This window comes from Siniperca chuatsi, linkage group LG24, assembly GCF_020085105.1.
Source record: "Siniperca chuatsi isolate FFG_IHB_CAS linkage group LG24, ASM2008510v1, whole genome shotgun sequence".
Taxonomy (NCBI): Eukaryota; Metazoa; Chordata; class Actinopteri; order Centrarchiformes; family Sinipercidae; genus Siniperca; species Siniperca chuatsi.
Genome location: NC_058065.1, coordinates 1359165 through 1375655, shown reverse-complemented (window position 1 = coordinate 1375655; position 16491 = coordinate 1359165). Strand labels below are relative to the sequence as shown.

The 16491-nt window shown below is 44.8% G+C and overlaps 1 protein-coding gene across 1 annotated transcript in view; it reads right to left on the bottom strand.

The window, feature by feature from the left end:
• Positions 1-610: 610 nt before the first annotated feature.
• xdh (xanthine dehydrogenase) overlaps positions 611-16491 on the bottom strand; it is an 18956-nt gene continuing 3075 nt past the window's right edge. Inside the window, exons 7-35 of the mRNA XM_044187423.1 lie at positions 15990-16082; positions 15827-15907; positions 15062-15206; positions 14891-14983; positions 13455-13606; positions 13108-13201; positions 12541-12650; positions 12247-12431; positions 12010-12172; positions 11822-11911; positions 11138-11307; positions 10930-11056; positions 10721-10840; positions 10420-10516; positions 10214-10338; positions 8004-8137; positions 7831-7918; positions 5947-6033; positions 5671-5862; positions 5435-5580; positions 4925-5006; positions 4707-4802; positions 3968-4171; positions 3423-3475; positions 3219-3333; positions 2431-2496; positions 2106-2294; positions 1849-2016; positions 611-1197 (exon numbers count right to left, since the gene is read on the bottom strand). Of these exons, the coding sequence (XP_044043358.1) occupies positions 1147-1197; positions 1849-2016; positions 2106-2294; positions 2431-2496; positions 3219-3333; positions 3423-3475; positions 3968-4171; positions 4707-4802; positions 4925-5006; positions 5435-5580; positions 5671-5862; positions 5947-6033; positions 7831-7918; positions 8004-8137; positions 10214-10338; positions 10420-10516; positions 10721-10840; positions 10930-11056; positions 11138-11307; positions 11822-11911; positions 12010-12172; positions 12247-12431; positions 12541-12650; positions 13108-13201; positions 13455-13606; positions 14891-14983; positions 15062-15206; positions 15827-15907; positions 15990-16082 (3516 nt within the window). The 3' untranslated portion in view covers positions 611-1146. The remainder of the gene's footprint in view (positions 1198-1848; positions 2017-2105; positions 2295-2430; positions 2497-3218; positions 3334-3422; positions 3476-3967; positions 4172-4706; positions 4803-4924; positions 5007-5434; positions 5581-5670; positions 5863-5946; positions 6034-7830; positions 7919-8003; positions 8138-10213; positions 10339-10419; positions 10517-10720; positions 10841-10929; positions 11057-11137; positions 11308-11821; positions 11912-12009; positions 12173-12246; positions 12432-12540; positions 12651-13107; positions 13202-13454; positions 13607-14890; positions 14984-15061; positions 15207-15826; positions 15908-15989; positions 16083-16491) is intronic.

The window sequence follows — 16491 nt, the reverse complement described above, 5'->3', positions numbered from 1 at the left end:
ATAAAGTACTAGCACTAGTGTGCACAACATTTCTATACTGCGTTATTAGCTTCATTTTTAGCCATGCTAGCAGCGTCCAATTCTTTGGTTTATGACCAAATACCTCATCAGCCTCAGCTGGACTTTGTGTTCGCTGTTAATTAGCTAACGTTAGCATGCTAATAAGCTAAACTAAGATGGTGAACTTTTTAAACTTCATACCTGCTGAATGCTATGTTAGCATTTAGCTCAAAGCACTGAGTGCTAAGCCTCAGTACAGCCTCACAGAGCTGCTAGCATGGCTGTAAACGCTTATTGTTAGTTATGCTAGCCTGTGACGCTACAGTGACTTCTTGTTTGCATAAGTGGTAGCTTTCTATTGGACAGTGCAACAGATGTTTCAAGTGTTTACTAGTTAAGACTTTCCTTGAGTTTTAATGTTGCAACCTGATTCAGTGACCCACTAGTTTAAAACTTGGGATTTACAAACAGTTGCTGGCTGCGATCCGATCCTGGGAAACTCAACATGAGGGCGTTTGTCCGGATAGTTTACACACTGAGTTTAATTTCTGTCAACAAAGTAGCTTTGCTAACTGCTAACTGTCTTTAGCAGAAATAAACTGAGGGAAAGCTCAGCAAAAGCTTTTATTTCATTCATACAGAGCAATAATTAATAAACACTGAGAACAAAATCTCCATTATTTATGATCTATATTAAATTAATTTGATTAGTTAATCATTTAATTTTCATGTGTTTATAAATTGAAGTGTAAACAATTGTTACAGATGATTCATACTGCTGAATTAAGCCAACATAATGACTAATAATAATACTTCTGATAGTAAATCTATGTATGATTGATGTAACATTTTTTATAGTGTAAGATTGAAATCACGTTATATTTTCATTATTTGTTATTATGGAAAATAATACGCTTCAGGGAGCATAAAACAGCTAACTTGATTACACAAGTCAAAACATGCAGTTAGTTGTTTTATGCTAATGTATAATGTAAGCTAGCAATCGCTCTTTACCAACAGTGCATCATTAACTGTTACTGGACGTCTTGATCTGGCAGAGAGGATTATCAGTTAGTGAAATTTGCGAAAACAGCTCATTATGTTTTTGTAGTTTTAACGATTCTCCTTTCTCTCCGGTCGAACGTCCTAGACCCGAACAGACCAGGGGGTGAAGGTGTCCGGTTCTGCAGGAGGACACTGCAACAGAAAAACAGTCGCCATGTTTAAATGTATAGAAAGTGATACAGTATTAATATGTACATTTTAGGCCTCTTGGTTCCAGTAAAGTAAACACACTCATATTTTAGACAACAGTGTTTTTTCAGCATCATCAGTTTGTGTTTGTCTCCTTCCTGTTTCAACGTGACGAAGCAGCTCCATACAGAAATGGTTTTCCCAGTTTGGTGTGGAAGAACTTGACTGGCCTGCACAGAGGCCTGACCTGAACCCCATCCAACGACTGGGAACCATTTGTGCCCGATCCTTACCGAGTCACTGCCACTACAGTAGCAACCAGACATTTAATGTACTAACGTTTCAATTTCAAATAAACTTCTAGCTATATCTTTCAGGGCTAAATGCAACAAAGGTCACTGCATCCACTGACCTTTGTTCTTCTGATTTTGGAAAAGCTGAAAGAAATCCGACCGAGGTTTTAATGTCACGAATAGATAAAAGGACTGATGGGAAATCTGGGTGTTCTGCGGCTTTAGATCATCTGAATCAAAAGAGGATTTAGTTTTGTGGATTGTATTTTCTTGTCCGTGCCCGATCCTTCGTGAGTAGTAAACTCTTGCACCGATAGAAACTAAAACCAACACGAACAGATTTGTGAACAAGCTTTCGTACCAGTTTGGTGAATTGGTCGCTGCAAGCGTTGCGGATCCTCTCGGCGGAGGCGGGGCTGTCCAGCCTGAAGGGACCTCTGATGCCCGACTCTGCCCGGGCAGCGATGATGGCATCTTTGATGGCGTAGAAAACCGACGCCGCCAGAAAGAGAGGAGGCTCGCCCACAGCCTGGAGAGAAAAAGTGAATTAGTAAATGTTCTCTGTAGCAATCTAAGCAGTTATGTTTAAAATGTTCGCAGCAGTGTCTGTGGTGTTACCTTGGAGGCGAAGATGGCCTTGTCATTTGGTGCATCGCGGAGCAGCGAGACGGTAAAGTTGGTGGGAATATCACCGAAGGCCGGGATCTTATAAGAACCAGGACCCCGAGTGAGGAGGATGCCCTGGGGTGAATAATGAAGCTCCTCCAGGGTGAAGAGACCCAGACCCTGCATGAACCCCCCCTCCACCTGAAGAGACACAGAGAGGACATTTTAACCTGAGGGAGGCACATCTGCGTTTCAATATTGAATGATGACCTTTAACTGGATGAGTGTCTCTATTAAGTTTTCCAGAGATTGAGTCTTTAATGATTCTTTGACTCACCTGTCCGATGTCAATAGCTGGGTTGAGGCTGTGACCGACGTCCATCACTATGGTGGTACTCAGGTTCTACAACACAAATGTATTAAAAATATACAATAAATAATAAATATAATAAACATAATAAATAATAAAATAACACCTGTAGCATCAGTCAAGTTTTATCCTGCACTGCACAACAAATTTGGTCAAAATTCATGATTTTGTTCAAACGTTATTGAGGATTAAACTCGCTGAATTTCTAAACTTAAACTATCTGCACCTCTGAGTTTTTTAAACCTATATTTCTTGACATTTCGGCAAACCTGCACAACAAAAGGCCATGCTGCATTAGCTGCAGGCAGTTCCTGTTTGCATCGTAACCACTGATGTACAGGCAATAATCACGGGATTACTTTTGATACTGAAGAAAATAATGAAAATGAAAACTTTTATATGATTTTGATGAAGCAGTTTCATATATGTTTATCTTTGATGGACATTGGAGACATGTCTGTGTCAGACTTGACTGAGTTATGCGTAGTTATAAGTAGGCCTGGTTTGCTGTGGAGCCAGTTGGCTACAAGATGGCATCGTCTGCACAGAAGTGCATGACAAAGATATGATATTATTTAAGTGTAGAGTAAGTAACGGGGGGCCTAATATTGATCCTTGTGGGACACCTTTATCAACAATTTGGGAGCTTGATTTGAAACCAGTAGCAACAGTTTGAACTCTAAAAGAACATTTAATTCACCATTTTCTGTTTTAATTTCCTTTCTAGCTGAATTTGTTCTTCATAAAGTACACACCTTGTGAGCGCCGGTCAAACAGTCAATCTCCACCTCTGAACAGGCAACTCCGTAGCTAAAGTAGTTGAACACTCGGCCCGAGTTTGACTCAAAGTCGTAACCGATATCTGGAGTCCTGATAAGAAACATGAAACAGTGAAACTCCGTCCTGGACTTTCTTTATCAACAGATTTACTGAACCAGCGACTCGCTCAGTGAACTCACTTGTAAAATCCGTTTGTACTGAGGTTGACTCTGTCGAAATACGCTGCGGTCACCTGAAACACAGATAGATACGTACTAAGACCATCTAAAGCTGGAAAATCAATAAATACATAAAATGTTTAAAAGTTCTCAGGAGTTTCTCATCATTTTGACAAAGTAAATCAAAATCATGGCTTAATCTCAAAATTGACATATCAAATCATTCACAACTATGAAATACTACGTCATAAGTAAAGTCATTTTAACTTTGTCATTCTTTTAGCATAATTATGGAAAACTCATAAATAAATGAGTCGTAATTTTCTAACTTAGTAAGTGAAACATATGACACACAAAACATAATTAAAAGATTCTGGGAAATGTATTTCATTATGACATATAAAGTCATCATAATTATGAAACTGATACTATAATATGGACAAACAAATTAAGTAATTAAGGGATTTATCCACTTTGTGATTACCTCTACTACTGTTAGAAACACTACTACTGTAAAGAGAAACTGAAGTACTACTATGGCAAATATTCTTAATACTCCTGCTCACCCAGTCCTCCCATGATCCGCCGGGGTTCTTGGTCTTGTACGGTTCCAGACGTTTCACGAGAATCTCACAAGCGTTCTGGACGGCGGCTCCGTTGAGGTCTGAGGAGGCGGAGGCAGCGGTGGGGCTGGTGTTGGGGACTGTGTTGGTACTGGTCTCTGAGATGTGGATCTTTGAACAGGGAATACCCAGAACCCTGCTGGCAACCTGGACTCACAATCACAGACACAGTTTGTTAATACTTTTTTAGCTTAAGTGCAACAACGGGGCCCCCCAAGGTCCCATGTTAGGCTCTTTACTGTTTGGTGCCTATTTAAATGACGTGCCTTTAGCTTGTATGGAAGTTCTTGTGGATTTTCTTTTAAAGGTTGCAGGTAATGAACAAATCTTGCACTCAGGGTTGTATTTAAAAATTCCTTCCAATACATTTTTTTAATTTTTTAAATTTGGGTGACCCTCCTCAGCCAAGTGTCATCAGTCAAATCCAAAAAATGAAGCCCCTCCCAGCCAATCAGCAGCCACCACAGCTGAATGTTGAAGTCCATGCTGAAGTGTCTGAAGCTGCAGTTCCTCTAATGGCCACTAGATGGATGCTATTTATGCTGAAATGAACTGAAAACAACAACTGCATGAAATGTATGTAATCAACCAAAAAACTGATTTACTATTTGGAAAAAGGTCAAATTAATGAGCTAAAAAAAAGGATAAAAATCCAGCGTAATGGTTTGTTAAGCTCAAGTACCTGGACCATCTTGGTGTGGAGTCCCTGTCCCATCTCTGTCCCACCATGGGTCAACAACACCGAGCCGTCTGTGTAGATATGAACCAGAGCTCCAGCCTGCAGACATACAGAGTCATGGACTAATGGAAATTCATGACGTCACACAAACCCAAAATGTTTTAAAAACCATTCAGCCTTTAACAGCAACAACAGTTAGTCAGTGTGTTGTTGGATCAGACCTGGTTGAGGAAGACGGCGGTGTAGCTGATGCCAAACTTGGTGGGGACGATGGCGAGGCCTCGTTTGGTCCAACGGTTCTGTCTGACAGAAAGAAAAAAAAAACAGAGTTCATTTCACTTGTTTTAACTGATCGTTTTTTGTTTCGTTTGCAGAACTCAACAGTCTCAGAAACTTCTTTCGGACATACGACAGCTGTTTTGTCCTGTCATAGAGCTAAACATGGTCTCAGAAACTTGGACTGTCTTTACTTTTTGTAGAGCTGAACTGCAGCTCAGACTGTTTTTACCTGTCACAGAGCTTGGTCTGGCCATTTTTACAGCCGCAGTTCAGAAGAAACATTCAGACAGCTTAAAAACTTCAGTCACACCATTTGTTGGACCATTTTTACTTGTTGTAGAACTCAGAAACTTTGGTCTGGCTGATTTGACCCGTTGTAGCGAAAAATCCCACTGTTTCAGGACCTTCCTTTTTACCTGTTGTAATTCTCAACAGTGTCCGGCTGTTTCTACCTGTTGTAGAGGTCGATGGCATCTCTGCGTTCCTGGTATTTAGAGCGTGACAGGCACTCGTCCCAACAGCGGTTCAGGGTGAACTGCTCCAGGATCTGGTTGTAGGGCGTCGACTCACCTTCCATATACAGGTTCAACCGACGCACCTGAAGGAGGAAGGGGGTCATTGATTGGACACTGCTCATCCGCTGGAATTTAGCTGTTCATCTCATCATGTCTGACTTCCACCTACGTACCTCCTCAGTCGGCCTGCCCAGACTCTGAGCCACATCAGTTATCCAGCTCTCAGCGACCAACATGCCTTGCGGCCCTCCGAAGCCTCTGAAGGCCGTGTTGGACGGCAGGTTGGTGCGGCACAGGAAGCCACGGCCACGCACGTACGGCACACTGTACGAGTTCTCCATGTGGAACAGAGCACGCTCCATGATCTTGACGAACACACACAGGTGATAACATCAGCACATCATCGGCAAAGTGACGTAGTACTACCTGTTGTTAGTGATGATACTTACTGACATAGAGAGGTCCAGGGAGTTTCCAATGTTACTGTAGAACGAGACGTCCAGAGCCAAGACCTTACCGCTGTTTAGGAAACCCACCTGGAGCAAGAGAAGAAGAAATTATTTGATGAAACGTGGGACACTCAAGAGTGAAACTACGACAAGCTAGACCGACCGATTAGTGCAATGTTTTGTTGTCAGGCCCGCCACGTGCTAGTACTAAAAGTCTTCAAATGGTTCAGAACGCTGCAGCTAGAATCTTAATTAAAACTAGAAAATTTGATCATATTACACCAATTTTAGCTTCCCTTCATTGGCTCCCTATCCATGTCAGATCAGACCTTAAGGTGCCTCTGATGACTTAGAAAAATTGTAAATGGGCTCGCCCCTTCATATCTGTCTGATCTCCTTAAACCTTTTGTCCCATCCGCCTGCTCTCAGAGTCCAGGCCTCCTGGCCTTTTCCTATCGAGCCCCCGTCCCCTGGAATAACCTCCCTGCTGACAGTCTGACTCTGTTGGGGCCTTTAAACCCAAACTTAAAACTCATCTTTTGGCCTAAACTTTTGGTTAGTTGCTTATTTTTGATCACCTAATACCTGTTACCATTATCTTTCTGGCGGGTCGGTCTCAGTCTCAATGAATCTATTAAGCCGAGCACTCACAGTCCATTTTTGTCCTGCAGACGAGAATACTGTCAACTTTCTCAAAACCATTGCATCTCTTTGCGTCTCTAGTCGTGTTCACACATGCCAAAGCAAGTGTGAAATAAAAACATAAACATAAACAGAAGAATTGTGCTAAAATAATAATAAGAAGAAGAAGCAGAAGAAGAAGAAATGTAGATGTTGCAGTTACAAAATACAAATAAGTGAGAACTATATAAACACTGCAACATATTTTGACATGTTGATACATATTGATCAGCAGGATCGGCCCTGCCTCCGTCTCCTCAGAGTATTTTTAATGTTGAACTCATTTAGCTCTTTAAAATCTGAGATCAGAGTTGAACTTATTAAAGTAAACGTTCCTTATTTCATCGAATGCTGTACACTGTATGAGGAAGTGCGTCTCTGTTTCAACAGCGACCACATGTTCTGTTTTCTTCTGGCTGCCAGGATTTTTTGGTGTCTTCCTGTTTCGATGCCAGTTTGTGGTCACTGAGCCTGCACTCGGTCAGGATCTGCCTGTGACAGCAGAGAGAGATTCTGCTGATTCATCATCTCTTTTTAGGACCAGATAACTTTCTGATCTACTTTGGGCTTTTAGTTTCTTCTTTCCAGTGTTCCAGTTAGGTTTCTTTACATCGTGTTATAATTTGGTTTCCTCTGATTGGTGTTTGGAAAGCAGTGCTGCTATGAGACTGGTCAGAGTGTCTGAGGGGGGGCAGTGAGTCTCAGCACCAGCTGACACGGGGGACTCTGTTCTGGGCTTTGGGATGGAGGGGGTCTCGGGGGCTGATTCAAGGTGATTAAAACACGTGAGCGCTCTCTGTTGACTGTTAATTATCAGCCTGATTCTGCTCCACATGCATCTGCTGGTGTTTTTCTGTGTGAAATGTATCTGCAGAGTCCTGCATGTCGAGACTCTGCCGGACGTTTGTCCCGGCGGGTGAAGCTCTGACGACTGAGTGGACCCAAGACTCGCCACCAGACAGCGCAGTGGGCCGGATCACACTAGCAAATATTTCAAGTCAAAGTTTAATTGGAATTTGGAAATCATAAAATGTTCTCTTACTTGCATGTAGAGCTCTTTGAGCTTTTTCTTTTAGTGCGTTATTAATGATAATATATAAATATTAATAATAATTATTAATGGTAAACTCTCTCTCTCTCCTGGCTGTCGGTGCCTCTCTCCAGATGTGAAAGTTCCCTCTCCAGCAGGGGGCGTCCTCCTACCTTGTATTTTGCATAGAAGGGGTGTCTTCCTCCAGTGATCAACATGTCCTCGTCTCTGTCCAACATACACCTCACAGGCCTCTTCAGCCTGACACGAGGAGGCAGAAAATAATTAGAAATTTACGTTTGATTTCAAAATAAGAGACTCTAACTAAAGTGACTGTTAGACGTACTTGTTTGCTGCCACGGCGACCACAGTGGACAACAGGGTGGATCGGCTCTCCTTCCCTCCGAAGCCTCCACCCATCCTCTTCACCCGGACCACCACCCTGTTCGCAGGGACGCCCAACGCCTTCGCCACCAGAGACTGACACAGAGACGGAGGTTCATTCACGCATCACAATAACAGGTTTACTATATATATGTCTATTTATGTAGATACATAGATGCAGTAGACGTAGTGAATAATGAAGTAGATTCTGTAGACACAGCAGTATATGCAGTAGAATTAGTAGTGTTACCTGTGTTGTTTGGAGTAGTGTTACCTGTGTTTGGGAGTAGTGTTACCTGTGTTGTTTGGAGTAGTGTTACCTGTGTTTGGGAGTAGTGTTACCTGTGTTGTTTGGAGTAGTGTTACCTGTGTTTGGAGTAGTGTTACCTGTGTTGGGGAGTAGTGTTACCTGTGTTGTTTGGAGTAGTGTTACCTGTGTTTGGAGTTGTGTTACCAGTGTTGGGGAGTAGTGTTACCTGTGTTTGGGAGTAGTGTTACCTGTGTTTGGGAGTAGTGTTACCTGTGTTGTTTGGAGTAGTGTTACCTGTGTTGTTTGGAGTAGTGTTACCTGTGTTTGGGAGTAGTGTTACCTGTGTTTGGGAGTAGTGTTACCTGTGTTGTTTGGAGTAGTGTTACCTGTGTTTGGGAGTAGTGTTACCTGTGTTGTTTGGAGTAGTGTTACCTGTGTTTGGGAGTAGTGTGACCTGTGTTTGGGAGTAGTGTTACCTGTGTTGTTTGGAGTAGTGTTACCTGTGTTGTTTGGAGTAGTGTTACCTGTGTTGTTTGGAGTAGTGTTACCTGTGTTGTTTGGGAGTAGTGTTACCTGTGTTGTTTGGGAGTAGTGTTACCTGTGTTGTTTGGGAGTAGTGTTACCTGTGTTGTTTGGAGTAGTGTTACCTGTGTTTGGGAGTAGTGTTACCTGTGTTGTTTGGAGTAGTGTTACCTGTGTTGTTTGGAGTAGTGTTACCTGTGTTTGGGAGTAGTGTTACCTGTGTTGTTTGGAGTAGTGTTACCTGTGTTGTTTGGAGTAGTGTTACCTGTGTTGTTTGGGAGTAGTGTTACCTGTGTTGTTTGGGAGTAGTGTTACCTGTGTTGTTTGGAGTAGTGTTACCTGTGTTGTTTGGAGTAGTGTTACCTGTGTTGTTTGGGAGTAGTGTTACCTGTGTTGTTTGGAGTAGTGTTACCTGTGTTTGGGAGTAGTGTTACCTGTGTTGTTTGGGAGTAGTGTTACCTGTGTTTGGGAGTAGTGTTACCTGTGTTGTTTGGAGTAGTGTTACCTGTGTTTGGGAGTAGTGTTACCTGTGTTGTTTGGAGTAGTGTTACCTGTGTTGTTTGGGAGTAGTGTTACCTGTGTTGGGGAGTAGTGTTACCTGTGTTTGGGAGTAGTGTTACCTGTGTTGTTTGGAGTAGTGTTACCTGTGTTTGGGAGTAGTGTTACCTGTGTTGTTTGGAGAGTGTTGTTACCTGTGTTGTTTGGAGTAGTGTTACCTGTGTTTGGGAGTAGTGTTACCTGTGTTGTTTGGAGTAGTGTTACCTGTGTTGTTTGGAGTAGTGTTACCTGTGTTGTTTGGAGTAGTGTTACCTGTGTTTGGGAGTAGTGTTACCTGTGTTGTTTGGAGTAGTGTTACCTGTGTTGTTTGGGAGTAGTGTTACCTGTGTTGTTTGGAGTAGTGTTACCTGTGTTTGGGAGTAGTGTTACCTGTGTTGTTTGGAGTAGTGTTACCTGTGTTGTTTGGAGTAGTGTTACCTGTGTTTGGGAGTAGTGTTACCTGTGTTGTTTGGAGTAGTGTTACCTGTGTTGTTTGGAGTAGTGTTACCTGTGTTGGGGAGTAGTGTTACCTGTGTTGTTTGGAGTAGTGTTACCTGTGTTGTTTGGAGTAGTGTTACCTGTGTTGGGGAGTAGTGTTACCTGTGTTGTTTGGAGTAGTGTTACCTGTGTTGTTTGGAGTAGTGTTACCTGTGTTGTTTGGGAGTAGTGTTACCTGTGTTGTTTGGGAGTAGTGTTACCTGTGTTGTTTGGAGTAGTGTTACCTGTGTTGGGGAGTAGTGTTACCTGTGTTGTTTGGGAGTAGTGTTACCTGTGTTGTTTGGGAGTAGTGTTACCTGTGTTTGGGAGTAGTGTTACCTGTGTTGTTTGGGAGTAGTGTTACCTGTGTTGGGGAGTAGTGTTACCTGTGTTTTGGAGGCAGACTGAGTAGAAACGAAGAGCTCCATCTCTCCGTCTTCTCCTCGGGGAACAGCCAGAGTGAAGTTTGTCTCCAGGTAGAAATGTTCCTGACCTCCAATGTGCATCTCACCTGTCAGATAATCAATCAATAATCAATACCTGACGATCAGATGGAATCAGGAGGCAGTCTCACACACACAGACAGTCCTACCCTCCAGGATGTGGTCGGCTTCTCTAAACCCCGCCTCCAGGTCTCCCTTCTGGATGGTTCTCATTAACTGATGGAAGGACTGGGCGTCGATGGCTTCCTGTCAATCAAACCAACAACAGATTTATCCCCAGATTAGCAGTAGCACTAGTAGTTAGCATGCTAATATGCTAATATGCTAATAATAGACTTTGTCGTGTTTTCGTGTATGTTTGTTATTTCTTTATGTAAAAATATCAATATAGGTTGTTTTTGTTACGCTCAAACAACGACACAGGTGTCGTCCAGGTGTTGCCGGTCTCACCTGGATGGTGATGATCGGCTCCAGCTCTTCATACTGGATCCTGACAGCTTTGGCGGCTCTCTGAGCGTGAAGCTGTGTGTCGGCCACCACAGCGCCGATGATGTGACCCACACAGGTCACCTGCGGAGAGGAGGGGAGGAGGGAAACATCACCAACCTGGTCGTGAACCTGACAGAGCCACCTGATTGGTCAGACAAACAAAAACACACCTGGCCGTCGGCTAAGACGGTCTCGTCGTATGCAATAGGTCCGGTGGCGTTACTGCCGGGGATGTCACCAGCAAACACACAGCAGACCACGCCGGGCATCCTCTCTGCTGCTGAGGTATCTATAGAGCTGTGACACACACCTGCGTTAGACAGGACAGGTGTGTGCGTGTTGCACAGGTGTGTGCGTGTTGTACAGGTGTGAGTTTACCGGATGCGAGCGTGTGCTTTGCTGCTGGTGATGAGCGCCAGGTACAGCTCGTTCTCGAACAGCGGCATGTCGTCGCAGTAAACCGCCTCGCCCGTCACCTGCTTCAGAGCGGACAGGTGCATCATGGGACGGCCCACCACGTCGTCCTGGCTCCTCCCCTCCGGCACTGCCTGGAGGAGACATGACGTTAACACACCTGGACACTAAACCTGGGAATCTAACCCGGTTAACTACAAAAATGAAGTTTAATTTGACAAGAAAAATATGTCACTTTGATTAATTTAAATAATAATAAATGCTGAAAATATTCATCACGTGATTATTTTACAAAGAAGACGCAGAAGAAGAGTTTTTTCCATCATAAAAATATCGATAATTAGAAATAAAGTCACTCCGCTGCTAGCGTGGACTTCATGTGGAAATACTTGAGTCGTTGCTAGTGGTTGCTAGGTGACAGAAAGCGTAGTTTTCAGCCGCATCGCATGGCCTTCCTCAGCGGGCAACTCCACCCGCTGAGGAAGGCCATGCGACGCGGCTGAAAGCCTCGGAAAAGATGTTTGACCTTGTGTTGAGAGCTTCTTTCCAAGGTGGAGAATGAGCCTTTCCTAACAGGTAGCAGTTTGTGTTTTTAACAGTGCAGCCCGGTAACCACGGCGACCCCACTGAAACGGCGCTGCGTTGTACCTGGTAGACCTGAACACTGGACGGAGTCTCCGCACGATAAATCTCTGCGGCGCTCAGGCAGTCTGACCCCACCTCCTCCACATCCACACCCTGAAACATAAAACCAGATGTGAGACGCGGTGCGGGACTGGGGCCGGCGCAGGACCTGCGCGGGACCTGACCCCCAACCACAGGTAGTAGTTTGTCACCTGCTTTCTGAGCTTCTGCAGCACCGTCAGGTAGAACTTGTAGAAGAGGCTGAGGGTCAGCGTTCGCCGGTACGTCACCATGCCGCCCGGCGCAGAGGGGTCGAGGGTCATCTCCTCAGCCAATGAGTGGCAAGCCTCCTGCAGAAGCTCCTCCCCCCACCGCCTGGATGACATCAGAGTGCGTTACATCATTCCTTCCTTCCCCTCATTCCGATTTTAAGTTGCTGCGTTTGTTACCTTCTCAGCAGTCTGTTCACCGTCTGCTTCGCCAGCACCGTGGTGGCCGCCATGCCGCCGTAGCTCAGCCTCAAGTCCTCGACAACGTCAGTCCCGGGACTGAAGGTGACGCTCATCGCCGCGGTGACGACGCTGATGTCATCCTCCCGGCGGGGAGACTGTTTGAAGGCGGAGACGAACTGATTCTGTAGAGGAAAGACAGAAACACCAGCGGCAGAGAGGGGAGGTACGCTAAGTTACCGACGGTGGTTGCTAGGTGACAGACAGTGGTCGCCAGGGCGACGCTGTATCTACCTTCTTGCTGTACGGGATCTCTATGGACAGCAGGATCTCCTGCGGCCGCAGAATCGTTTTCCTGTAACCTGTGAAGAAACTGTCGTCCATCCGAACCACACGGCTGCCATCTGACAGAGGCGGGGTCAAAGGTCAAAGGTCAAAGGTCAATGCCAACACAAACTGATGATGATCACTGTGGCAACTGCTTGTCAGCTGACAGTCAGGCGGCCGCTGCCGGCCTCGCCGTTACCTGTTGTTCCTCTTACACGAGCTGGACTTATATAATGAGTGACTCAGCAGTTTGGAGATACGCAACACTTTGCATTAAAGGTCGCTTGAACGCCTCCTGACAAATACAGAGCACCGTAAACACACCGTGACAATGTGTGTGTGTGTGTGTGTGTGTGTGACAATGACTTTGTACTAAACATCCAGAAAAGTGACTTCAGCGCCAAATATGGCCGCTTTCAGTCTAGACGCCACACATTGTATTACATTTCAAAATAAAACACAAAATAAAGAAGTTAGAGATCCAGAGTCAGTCACGGGACTTAAAGCAAGTGTGTGTGTGTGTGTGTGTGTTACCCTTGTCCATCAGTGTGAGTTTGCAGCCCGCCGCCATAAAAACAGGGTTGAGGTCTGATATGGGGCTGGCTGTCATGATGTTTCCACCAACAGCCTGTGAACACAACACCGAGAGCTTCAACGGACTGAAATATTCTTTAAAGTTTACGTTTTACCGGCTCTGTGCATTTATAATGTTCTACTCTTAGAAAGCCCCGCTCTCCCATCTCACACTGTCACTGTGAACGTGATCAATACATTTCACAGCAATGTGTCGTCAGAGTTTTACATTTCATTTCATTAAATTACAGAGCCAATCGGAGCCGCCAGAAGGAAAAACAACAGATGACAAACGGCGTGCGACTCACGGCTACGTTGCGTATCTGCAGTCCAGCGAACCAGCGCAGCTGTTCCAGGACGGCGAGGAAGACTTCGGTCTGATGAGGAGGAAGAGTATCCACCGCCTGCTTCAGCACCGCCCCCATGTGGCTGAGAGTGCATGCTGCACCAAACACTACACCTAAACACAGAAACGTCTTTTCATTCTCAGTTTTTATTCTGATTATGTTGATTCTTGTAGCCAAGCTAGCATATAGTCTTTTAGCCACGCTAGCATAGTGTCTTTTAGCCACGCTAGCATAGTGTCTTTTAGCCACGCTAGCATAGTGTCTTTTAGCCAAGCTAGCATGGTGTCTTTTAGCCAAGCTAGCATAGTGTCTTTTAGCCAAGCTAGCATGGTGTCTTTTAGCCAAGCTAGCATAGTGTCTTTTAGCCACACTAGCATATAGTCTTTTAGCCAAGCTAGCATAGTGTCTTTTAGCCACACTAGCAAATAGTCTTTTAGCCAAGCTAGCATAGTGTCTTTTAGCCAAGCTAGCATGGTGTCTTGTAGCCACACTAGCATATAGTCTTTTAGCCAAGCTAGCATGGTGTCTTGTAGCCACACTAGCATATAGTCTTTTAGCCACGCTAGCATGGTGTCTTGTAGTGTCTTGAATCCTAATGACTTTTGTGATCTCGTGATTTTTCATCCGGTGCCATCAGCAGGTCAAAGTTTAAATCTGTCCAACACAAACTTTCTTGACGGCATGCAAACTACATCCATGTGAACGCATGCTAACATTAGCAATGGTGACATTTTATAAAAACAGTTTGCTCACACCCTACATTGGTTTGCTAACATGCTAACTGTACATAATGCTAAGAGAAGTGCTGATGCTAATGCTAAAGTAGAGTTCTTGGACCTTAACTCAGGTCCCGCTAAAGTATCAGGTTTTGGATCAGGTTCTTAGCCAATTTAGCCTGGCAAGCTAACAGTCAGTAATTAGGGAATCAAGTAAAAATATAGCTTCGGGTCTCAAGTTGGGTTCGGATCTCAGTTTTTGGCCTGTTCAGAAAAATCTAAACCTGAACCAATAAAATGCAAGAAAAAGAAATTTTGATAGTTAAATGAATAAACAATAAACAAACAAATGAGTAAAGTTGGGCAAAAGACATGCTAACATGCTAACATTAGCATTGAGCAAACTGGGGGGAGTTTACTTTCACATGCTGAGTATTTTATTCGCAGATTCCAGTTTGTTCATGTGCTAAATTTGACAGCACAGTCTGAGTTTATCAGAAATACGATGTTGTGGTCACGGACATTTGTCAAATTAACGCTCTTTATTTACTCGTCTGCCAGGTGCGCATCAAGCAACGCTCCGATGTCTCGAATGTAATTTTATGTTTTTGAGTTTCAGATCCGAGGAAAGAAAGAAAAGGTCTGGACGGTTGCAGGATCCGTGTCAGAGGCAGTCCTCACCGTCCTCAGTGTGCGTCACTGCGTTCAGCTCAGGGATGAAGGCTGGAGCCAGGACCACCGGGTACACCATGTTCTTAAACTTCACCTCAATACCTACAAACACACAGCGCTGTGAGCCAACGACAGACTGACTCAGTGAAGGAATGTGAGGTGTTTCAGAGACAGACTGACCCACTTCAGTGTTCCCCACCACCACTCGGGCGTCTGGATGTTTCCATTTCAGGCACAGAAACTCGTCCAGACTGTCGGGCTGCAGCCACGCCGCCCTGTCGCCACGGAAACACAGCGAGCCCGACCTCTGACCTCTGGTGAGAGACTAGACGGGAGGGAGGACAGAAGAAAGGCGGACAGGGAAGCGGACACTCCTGTCGTTATTCTGTGTCCTGCGAAGTCTCAGAACTACAGTTCACATGATGCTTTGGGGGATGAAAACAGGAAGTATAATGTCGCCATGAAGTCAGTGAGTTAGCTGTGGGCTACAAGTTGAGCCCCGTTTTTTTTTAGCCTATATTTGTTAACAGGAGCTGAACCAGCCGTTAGCAGCTCCGTGGACGGACAGGCGACCGTCTCTGGATCACTGTGAGACTGAAGGAAACTTAAAACAGGGGGATTCTCAGGCAGGTTCTGCGCACAGAGCCAGACCTTTTTGTTTAACTACAAACAGACACCAGACTCCATTGACAAAAACAGTAATTTTACCTTGCACAACAGGTCGTTGCTGGTCTACCGCTGCCTTGAGCTCGTGTTATTGTGTGAATCTAATGTGTTAAAAGTCACACAGCTAGCTTAGTAGATGAGCTAACGTCAGGTAACTGTTACTGCAGCATATTGTACACTGTTCTTTATATACTAGCTCGCTAAATATTCAGCGTATTAAATCAAAACGATCCTCAAGGTCAGTCACAAAGCAGGCAGCACAGACAGATGTGTGTTTACCATGAGTTCAGGCGGGAAGATGACCTCCTGCGTGGGGTCAAAGGGCGCGAAGTCTGCTGCGTTAAAGAGAGACTTGGCTTCCTGCACACACACATACAGTTTACAGTCAGAAGCACTCAGCCTGCTGGCCTGAAAACACTTCACACAAGTTAGTCAGACTTACATCAGTGACTTCCTCTGAGCCGTTCTCAGCTCCCTTCTCATTGGCCATACAGCAGCCGCTGCCCCGCCCCCTGCCACCGCAGCACCCCCCGTCCTGCAAGGAAAAACACGCCACGTCTAATCTTTGTCGTCATGCCAATCTGGTCTCCCAGATAAGGCTCCTGCCCGGAGGGGCCGTCTTGGTGAATTTTCCTCTTTCACATTTCAAGTCATGCGGCCGCGTGAAGTTTCACAAATTCAAACCACGTCGTCTCACACAGATGGGATGGAAATTCAGAGCTACTCAAACATCGTGGTCAGGTCGTCGGCCGCTTAGAAATATTCTAATTATTACGAATCCAGTTCCAGCGTGAACACACTCTTTTGAACACTTTAGTTTAGCGCGCGTGGCGTTTGCCGGCAGCACGTGTTCTCCAAACCAAACTCCCATTCGAAATCACTGAATTTAAACTAAAAGTGACTCAGGGAGGTTTCTGGTTTCAGCAGATGAACGTTTAAATATT